This window comes from Pelodiscus sinensis, chromosome 29, assembly GCF_049634645.1.
Source record: "Pelodiscus sinensis isolate JC-2024 chromosome 29, ASM4963464v1, whole genome shotgun sequence".
In the NCBI taxonomy this organism is placed as follows: Eukaryota; Metazoa; Chordata; order Testudines; family Trionychidae; genus Pelodiscus; species Pelodiscus sinensis.
In genome coordinates this window covers 12,076,540-12,085,349 of record NC_134739.1, presented here as the reverse complement: position 1 = coordinate 12,085,349, position 8,810 = coordinate 12,076,540, and the positions used below count along the sequence as shown (strand labels likewise).

At 53.9% G+C, this 8,810-nt stretch overlaps 1 protein-coding gene across 1 annotated transcript; it reads left to right on the top strand.

The window, feature by feature from the left end:
* The first annotated feature begins 1,452 nt into the window (after window positions 1-1,452).
* On the top strand, window positions 1,453-7,989 carry RPL19 (ribosomal protein L19). Its single transcript, XM_075911282.1, has 6 exons — window positions 1,453-1,580; window positions 3,376-3,482; window positions 4,964-5,086; window positions 5,851-5,971; window positions 6,744-6,854; window positions 7,792-7,989. Exons 1-6 carry the CDS (start codon window positions 1,576-1,578, stop codon window positions 7,913-7,915), a joined length of 591 nt encoding a protein of 196 aa, XP_075767397.1. The 5' UTR covers window positions 1,453-1,575; the 3' UTR covers window positions 7,916-7,989.
* The last annotated feature ends 821 nt before the right edge of the window (window positions 7,990-8,810 follow it).

Genomic DNA, 8,810 nt, shown 5'->3' with positions numbered 1-8,810 from the left:
CGTCTAGATTGGCACGGACGCTTTTCCACAAAAAGTGCTTTTGCGGAAAAGCATCCGTGCCAATCTAGACTCTCTTTTCTGCAAATGCTTTTAACGGAAAACTTTTCCGTTAAAAGCATTTGCGGAAAATCATGCCAGTCTAGACGTAGCCAGGATGTTAAATTTTGAGTAACTGATTAATCGAATAGTCGATTCAATTTGCATCAACTATTCAATCAGTCAATAGGGCACCTCTGCCTTTGAAGTGTAGGAACAGCCCTAAGGCTGTTGCCACACTTCCAAGGCGAAAGCACTGCAGGGAGCATGTGGCCAGCGGGGCAATCCCCAGCCCCAGACTTCTCTCAAGTACCCCTAAGGGTACTTGTACCATTGGCCTATCTGACCCAGGGCTCCCACACTTAACCCATGAACCCAGCTTCAATTGTTCCCCAGCTCTGACCTGCCCCAAGGGCTCCCACACTCATCCCATGAACCCACCTCCTACCCCATGATAGGGATGTTAAATATCAGTTAATTGAAGTTAATTAACCTCATGAATTCTTACTGGATACTCCACTAGTCTATAGTCCCTGGGGGTGGGGCTGGCAGCCATTCCGCTGAGGCAGCAGCATAGGGTGCCAGGCACTAGCCAAAACTGAGCCGGGCTGCCTGCCCACCTGGCTCCTAATACACTGCAAATGCAGAGCCCCAGTAAGGATAGGGCCTGGACTTGGTGCAAGCCAGGACTGAGCCGGGCTGCTGGCCAGCATGCTTAAAAATGTACTAACAAATGGTCTGGTAGAATAGTAATAGGAATGCAGCCGTGTTAGTCTGGTGTAGCTGAAGCAAAATGCAGGACAATGTAGCACTTTAAAGACTAACAAGATGGTTTATTAGGTGATGAGCTTTCGTGGGCCAGACCCACTTTTTCAGATGGCAGCAGGGAGGGAAGCGCTGTAGTCTCTAGCATTACCTAGCATTACCGAGAAGTGCGTTTGCTCATCCATTAATTGACTACACTATTAAATCCCTCCCCCATGACTGCCCCCAACCCTGATCTGCTCCCACAGTGACCCCATGAACCCAGCTCCTACCCCATGAGTGCCCACCCAGCCCTGACCCGCCCCATTGGTCCAGCCACAGCTACCCCACGCCTGCCCTGCCTCTCCCCCATGGCTCAGCCCTCCCCAGCCTGTCCAACCCTGCACCACCCCATCCCCTTCCACGTGGTACACTGAGCAGCTTCCCTGCACTGCGCAGGCGCAGCCTCTGCCGGGCTAGTCCGGGCAATTCTCCCACGTGACCATTGCGCAGGCGCCGCCGGGCCCCGGACTATACCATTCCCAGACACGGGGGGAGAGGGGGGGAAGATATGTTGCAGACTCTCGGTTCCGTCCGAACTTTTTCCCTCGGAACCGGTTTCTTTCCCTTTCTTCTGGGCTCTCCCATAACGCAGTGGAGCCATCTGGGACGGGAGGGGGCGCTGTGAGTGGAGGAGGTGGAATGGTACGTCCCACGCAACCCCCCCCCCCGCGCTGATAGTGGGAGTGGCCGGCGCTGAGGTCCCTTCCTTTCCGAGCTCGGGCCGCCGCCGCCATGAGGTGAGCGAGGCCCGGGCCCGGCGGGGGGAGCCGCCTGCCCCGTCAGCCCCGGCGCGGCCCCTCCCTCGGGGCCTGGAGTGGGGGGGGCTGGAGTGGGGGGGGGAGAGGCCTGGAACTGGGGGGGGGGCTGGAGTGGGGGGGGGGGAGAGGCCTGGAACGGGGGGGGGGAGGAGAGGCCTGGAACGGGGGGGGGCTGGAGTGGGGGGGGGAGAGGCCTGGAACGGGGGGGGGGGGCTGGAGTGGGGGGGAGGAGAGGCCTGGAACGGGGGGGGGGCTGGAGTGGGGAGGAGGAGAGGCCTGGAACGGGGGGGGGCTGGAGTGGGGGGGAGGAGAGGGCTGGAACGGGGGGGGGGCTGGAGTGGGGGGGAGGAGAGGGCTGGAACGGGGGGGGGGCTGGAGTGGGGGGGAGGAGAGGGCTGGAACGGGGGGGGGGCTGGAGTGGGGGGGGGGAGGAGAGGGCTGGAACGGGGGGGGCTGGAGTGGGGGGGGGAGGAGAGGGCTGGAACGGGGGGGGCTGGAGTGGGGGGGGGAGGAGAGGCCTGGAACGGGGGGGGCTGGAGTGGGGGGGGAGGAGAGGCCTGGAACGGGGGGGGGGCTGGAGTGGGGGGGGGAGAGGAGAGGCCTGGAACGGGGGGGGGAGGAGTGGGGGGGAGAGGAGAGGCCTGGAACGGGGGGGGCTGGAGTGGGGGGGAGAGGAGAGGCCTGGAACGGGGGGGGGGGCTGGAGTGGGGGGGCGGAGGAGAGGCCTGGAACGGGGGGGGGGCTGGAGTGGGGGGGAGGAGGAGAGGCCTGGAACGGGGGGGGGGCTGGAGTGGGGGGGGAGGAGAGGGCTGGAGTGGGGGGGAGGAGGAGAGGCCTGGAACGGGGGCGGGGCTGGAGTGGGGGGGGGAGGAGAGGCCTGGAACGGGGGGGGGCTGGAGTGGGGGGGGGAGGAGAGGCCTGGAACGGGGGGGGGCTGGAGTGGGGGGGAGAGGAGAGGCCTGGAACGGGGGGGGGCTGGAGTGGGGGGGGGGAGGAGAGGCCTGGAACGGGGGGGGCTGGAGTGGGGGGGAGAGGAGAGGCCTGGAACGGGGGGGGGGCTGGAGTGGGGGGGGAGGAGAGGCCTGGAACGGGGGGGGCTGGAGGGGGGGGAGGAGGAGAGGCCTGGAACGGGGGGGGGTGGAGTGGGGGGGGTCACTGGTGACAGGCTGATGTAACCTGGTGTCTGGTGCCCCAGGGAAGGCCCCGCTTTGCTGGGTCTCCCCCATGTTCCCCTGGGCCCTGGCTGTCTGGACAGCAGGCTTGCCTGAGGAGGGAGCCCAAGTCTGCCCCTCTGCTGGGCCCTGGAGCACTAGGCTCTGACTTGCACAGGGACGGGTGACGTTGGGGTGTCCGGGGCCAGCGTCAAGGGTGGTGCTCAGCTCAAGCGAGGCACCCGGAATCACTGGTTGCCGTTCCAGCTTTGTCCCGCCTGTTCAGTTGAACGTCACCCCCCCATCTTAGTATGTGATATTTTTTCCACAAGTGGAAACCTCCTCTCTCTTTTTAGTAAGAGTTCTGGTCAATCCCACTGGCTGCGATTTCTCCACTCGCTATTTTTGCCACATGCCAGACTTGATTGCCCTTTTCACAGATGGAGGCATTTCAGAAGTGCCCTATGAAATTAACTTACAGTGGGGTTTGTAATCTGTGGGTTGAAAAGCCGGGCGTAAGGGGAGGCTGCATTTTGAGCATTCCTGGATCAGACACATGTTGAGCTCTGCCATTGCTCTCACTGGGGGGCTGCCTGTTCTAAGCTGTGTGTTGGTTTGTTCAGTATGCTCAGGCTGCAGAAGAGGCTGGCCTCCAGCGTCCTGCGCTGTGGCAAGAAGAAAGTTTGGTTGGATCCGAACGAGACCAACGAGATTGCCAATGCTAATTCTCGTAAGTAACTATTTCTCATCCACAGGAGCTCTGGGCGAGTCCCTGACTTGCTAGTGCTGTCTCCTGGTATGATTTGTGGGCATAGATAATGATTGACTATTGCAGAAGGTGCAGTGATCTCAACTTGCCCTGGTTACACGCTCTCTAGCAGGTTAATTTAATAGTAGCTAACAATTGCTTTTGCCACAGGTTTTTTAATATTGGACTTTATTTAAAGGTTTTGCTGACTTACAAGCATGTAGCAGTTGCCTTCCTCTGATAATTGGAAGCAGCTAGTGACACAACTCTAGGAGTCTGCTAAATCCACACCGAAAGAACTCGTGCAAAAATGTGACAAGTTTGGATGTTCTTCGGGACAGGAGTTAACACTCTCTAGACCAGTGTTTCTCAACCAGTGGTACGAGTACCCTCCGGGGTACTTGAGAGAAGTCTGGGGGGGGGGGACATTAACACAACTGAAATTTGGAGAAAACTGAATTTTTGTGTTAATTTTTACAACGCTTTATTATTTTTGTACTTTTTTACACCCAAACATTTCATTGCCCACCAGGTTACAATTAAGTTGTTTAATCAAATGTGTTGCAATGGTAGAAAAAAAATTGTATGTCTGAAAACTGTAGGTACTGGGGGTACTTATAACTTTTTTTTTTAAAGGGGAACTTTATATAAAAAAACTGAGACACACTGCTCTAGGCAAACACCAACCATAGTGATATCCAGTGGTTAACAGATGAGATGTGTGACTGAAAAATAAGAAGAGCACAAATGCATGCGATACAGTTCACTATAAGCTCTGAAAAATAGTTTGTTCCTTCTCACAGAATAGGCATCCTTTGGTGTTCACTGAGCTGGCAGATCCAGCAAATAGAATGGAGACAGAAGCTGGATCCAAAGGACTTCTTTGGAAGGGCTGTTCATTCTATTTAGCTTCACACTGCAGTGATGGAAGAATGTTTCCCGTGTAGGCCTGTGGTAGTCCATCGCACAACGGCCTGAGGAAAACAATTAAGGGGCTTTAGTAATCTTCTTAAATTCCTGTAGATCAGCAAAAGCAACAAGGAATCCTGTGGCGCCTTATAGACTAACAGATGTATTGGAGCATAAGTTTTTGTGGGCAAAGACCCACTTGAAGATCCAGACTAACACAGCTACCCCTCTGATACTGTAGACCAGGGTTTCCCAACCTATGGGTCGGGACCCAAATATGGGTCACCATTATATTTCAAAAGGGTCACCACGTGTCTCCCCAGGTGGCTCTGCCTCCTCTTTTCCCTCCCGTTTTTGAATTGCCTTGGGTCACCAAGTCTTCGTGAATTGTCAAAATGGGTCCCCATGTGGAAAAGGTTGGGAACTGCTGCTGTAGACTCTCTAATCCATCCCGAAAACGTTCTGAACAGGAAATGTTGATGTTGGACTCTCGCCTTGCTCGTGCCATCTGTTACCTGTTCTGTCTTGAACATGGAATGCCTTATGATTTCCAGGTCAGCAAATCAGGAAACTGATCAAGGATGGTTTAATAATCCGCAAACCTGTGACTGTTCACTCCCGTGCCCGATGCAGGAAGAACACCTTGGCCCGCCGAAAGGGCAGGCATATGGGCATAGGTAAGTGCTGGCTGGCTTCACTTAGGATAACTGGCTGTAAACATCTGTCCAATTCTAGAGACCTTTCCTGAGGGTGGATTTATAAACGGCTTTATGTACTGAGGAGGGGTTCTGTTAATCATACTCGTTGGATTTTGGGTAGGGATGTTATATATCGATTAATAATCATGTAACTGCATTAAATCTTAGTGGTTACACAATTATTCAATAGTCCCTGGAGGCAGGGCCGGCAGCCAGTGCACTTCTGGCCCCACTCCTGGGGAGCCCCCTGCCACTCTGCATTGCTGCCTCTGTATCAGAGGCAGCAGTGTGGGTTGGCGGCAGCCTCTGTCTGCGGGGGACTCTGAGCTCCCCATAGACTGTGCCAGCATCCTATGGGGCTTGCCGTGGGCAGAGGCTGGTTCGTGGCAGCAGTGGCGGAGGAGGAGAGGTGGCTTTGCAGAACCAGCATGTGTGGAGATCCCCGTGTGTATCTGCTCTCACCTGCTTATCAGAGGCAGCAGCACGGGGTAGGGGAGTGGCTCTATAGGCACTGGCTCCCGCTCTTCTCCCCCCCCCCATGCTACTTCTGATAGAGAGGCAGCGGAGGGGGGGTGCATGTATTTGATAGGATTAACTGATAAGCCCAGGCTTATCGGTTAATTGCATAGTCAGCTACAGGTTGATATCCCTAATTCTGAGGCAGGCAGAGGTGTTAAGCGTGCTGGGAAGGCTGCTCACCGGCAGTTAACTGTGTTCTCGCTCTGTAACTTGTCCCTTTCCAGGTAAGAGGAAGGGTACAGCTAATGCTCGTATGCCCGAGAAGGTGACCTGGATGAGGAGAATGAGAATTCTGAGACGTCTCCTTCGCAGATACAGGGAGTCCAAGAAGATCGACCGCCATATGTAAGTGTTAGAGCCAGTTGAATCCTGCCCCTCTCCTTAGTTGGTGAGTGTGTTTGGGTGGAACAGGTTCCCCATCTGTCTGGATACACCAGGGCTTTTGCAGCAGGCTCTATGGACTTGGACCCGAGCCCACAGAGACCAGAGCAGAAAGCTAAGGGTATGTCTATGCTAGCCACCCTAGTTCAAACTAGGGTGGCTAATGTAGTCATTCAAACTTGCAAATGAAGCCCAGGATTAAAATATCCTGAGCTTTATTTGCACGTTTCCAGGCACCGTCATTTTTAAATGCCTGGTAGTTCGGACTCCCTGCCCGCGGCTACATGCGGCACGGGCTAAGTAGTTCAAATTAAAGCCCCTAATTCGGACTATCGTTACTCTTCATTGCAGTTCGAACTAGGGTGGCAGTGTAGACATATACCCTAAGAGATTAAAAACATCTTCTATGTAAATGATCAGTCTCTCGCTGCGGAACGATCTTGGTGTTACAGTGCTTCTCAGATCTGATGCCTTTGTTGAAATTGGGCAGCTCAAGGGAGATTAAGATGTTGCACAATGGTGAAATTCCTTTTCAAACTCTGGGACACGCAAGTCACCACGTGGCACACGGCGTTCACTGCAGACAAGGCAGAACTGGGTTCGTCTTGAATCCCTCAAGATGCCTTGGAAGCTGCACAGTTGTTTGTGTTTCCTCTTTGGCAGCCTCAAGCAAATGAGTGCTGCTTCCTGCCCCACAGTGGCTGCCCCCCCTCACTCCATCCCTTTCCTTTTCCAGGTACCACAGTCTGTATCTGAAGGTCAAGGGGAACGTGTTCAAGAACAAGCGGATTCTGATGGAGCACATCCACAAACTCAAGGCAGACAAGGCTCGCAAGAAGCTCCTGGCGTAAGTGTTTGATTCTTAAAGCCATGCAGAGCGCTCCGTACAGGCCCAGGGTTAAAAGTCTTGCACAAGTTTGCTTTTTATAGCTCTCAATATCGGTTCAGGTGATTCCAAGTGCTTTCAGCACTGTCCTCGTAAGCACCCTTGTATCGGTATCGCACCATTCGCATTAGGAGACTTCTACTCTGCCAGTATGGCTAGAGCAGCAGAACTTTCTAGTGTAGACGAGGCGTAAGGCTGAGCTGAATGCAGGGTTGTACCGCATCAGTGTTGACAAATCAGCCTTGGTTCTAATGGTGTAAATATATCCCAGGGTGACGCAAGTGTCCCCTTTCAACAAGCTTTGCCCTTCTGTGCCACAAACGCCCAGGAAATCGCAAACCTTCTGGGAATGGGCACATTGTTTAGCTGAAGATTATGGAGACAAACTCCCCTCCCATTGGAGGATCCGGTCTGAAGAAGAGGGAGAGTTAAGACAGTTGAAGGACAAATATGTTCCGGCAGATCATGCGTTACTTTCCCTTTCTAAATTCAGTCAGTGGACAGATTAGCTTTGTTAGGATCTCAAGGGAGTCTCTAACAGACAAGTCAACGTGGTGGCCTTGGAGTGAAGGCAGCATGGTGCCCTTGTGCTGACCTAGCTCATTCCCAATCCTGGCCAAGAGTAGCTCCTATTGACTGTGGATCATTGGGGTCACTGAACAAGATACTGCATTGCACTTTAGTCTGTTGCATTGCAGAGCCGTACCGGGGAGCTGTAATGCCTCGATGGTGCATGAGGGGTTTGTGAAATGTGTTCGTAGCTCATCTCTCCCCGACAGCTACCTACGGCTGGAGCAAAATAGTGGGAGGTAGGGAGGGAGGCCCAGGTGAAAGCTGGGTAGGTTTATGGCAGTTGTTTTTGACATCCCTTGTGTTCATGAAACCTCTTCATTTCCAGTGACCAGGCGGAAGCTCGCCGGTCCAAGACTAAGGAAGCCCGCAAGCGCCGTGAAGAACGTCTGCAAGCCAAGAAGGAAGAGATCATCAAGACTCTCTCCAAGGAGGAGGAAACCAAGAAGTAAACTTCTGTGGCTGTTCTGTGTACATAGTGCTGTCATCAAAAGGGTATTAATAAACGTTCCACATCCAAACCGGCTCTGGCCTGTGTCGGCTTCCTTTCCTGCTTGGGTTCGGGGGTGCTGAGCTGCCTTTGCCATCTGGGGACATGTGGCTCTTGCAATACAGTGAAACTTCTCAGCAATCCACCTTTCTATCGCGCAGTGCTTTTGCGGGGCAGCACACCTAACCTCTCAAGGCTCGGGTGTGCATCTAGTCAGTACAGCAACTTTCTTCCTGCTGTAGAAAGAGGGCGAAGGGACTCTCGGCCAAAGAACAGTCACTGAGCTGGGATGGATGCGTAGAAAGGAGAAGCCTTGGTAGCTGAGCCTGGGGACAAGATGCAGTAGGAGCAGTCCCTCAATCCCTGCAGTATTGTTTCTCGTACTGGGTAGAAAAGTTAGCCAAGTGGCACCTTCATAAGCAAAAGAAAAGGAACGTTAAGTATCTGTACCCACGCTCTCAGGGCTAGCCGCGATAATCTATATCTACAAACCCACGAGGAGTCCTGTGGCACTTCAAAGACTAACAAGTATTCGGGCATAAGAACGGCCAGACTGGGTCAGACCAAAGGTCCATCTTGCCCCGTGTCCTGTCTGCCCACAGTGGCCAGCGCCAGGTGCCCCAGAGGGAGGTAACAGAACAGAAACAATCCCTCTCCCGTCACCCATTCCCAGCCTCGAGACACCAATCCTGCCCATCCTGGCTAATAGCCATTGATGATCCTGTCCTCCATGAATTTATCTAGTTTTCTTGAACCCTGTTAAAGTCCTGGTCTTCACAACCGCCTCTGGTAAGGAGACCCACAGGCTGACTGCGCTGTGGTGAAGAGAAACTTCCTTTTATTTGTTTTTAAACCTG

Coding starts and splice junctions, on each gene's coding strand:
- RPL19 (XM_075911282.1), top strand. Junction 5,087..5,850: donor GGGCAGGCATATGGGCATAG/GTAAGTGCTGGC, acceptor GTCCCTTTCCAG/GTAAGAGGAAGGGTACAGCT. Junction 5,972..6,743: donor AAGAAGATCGACCGCCATAT/GTAAGTGTTAGA, acceptor TTCCTTTTCCAG/GTACCACAGTCTGTATCTGA.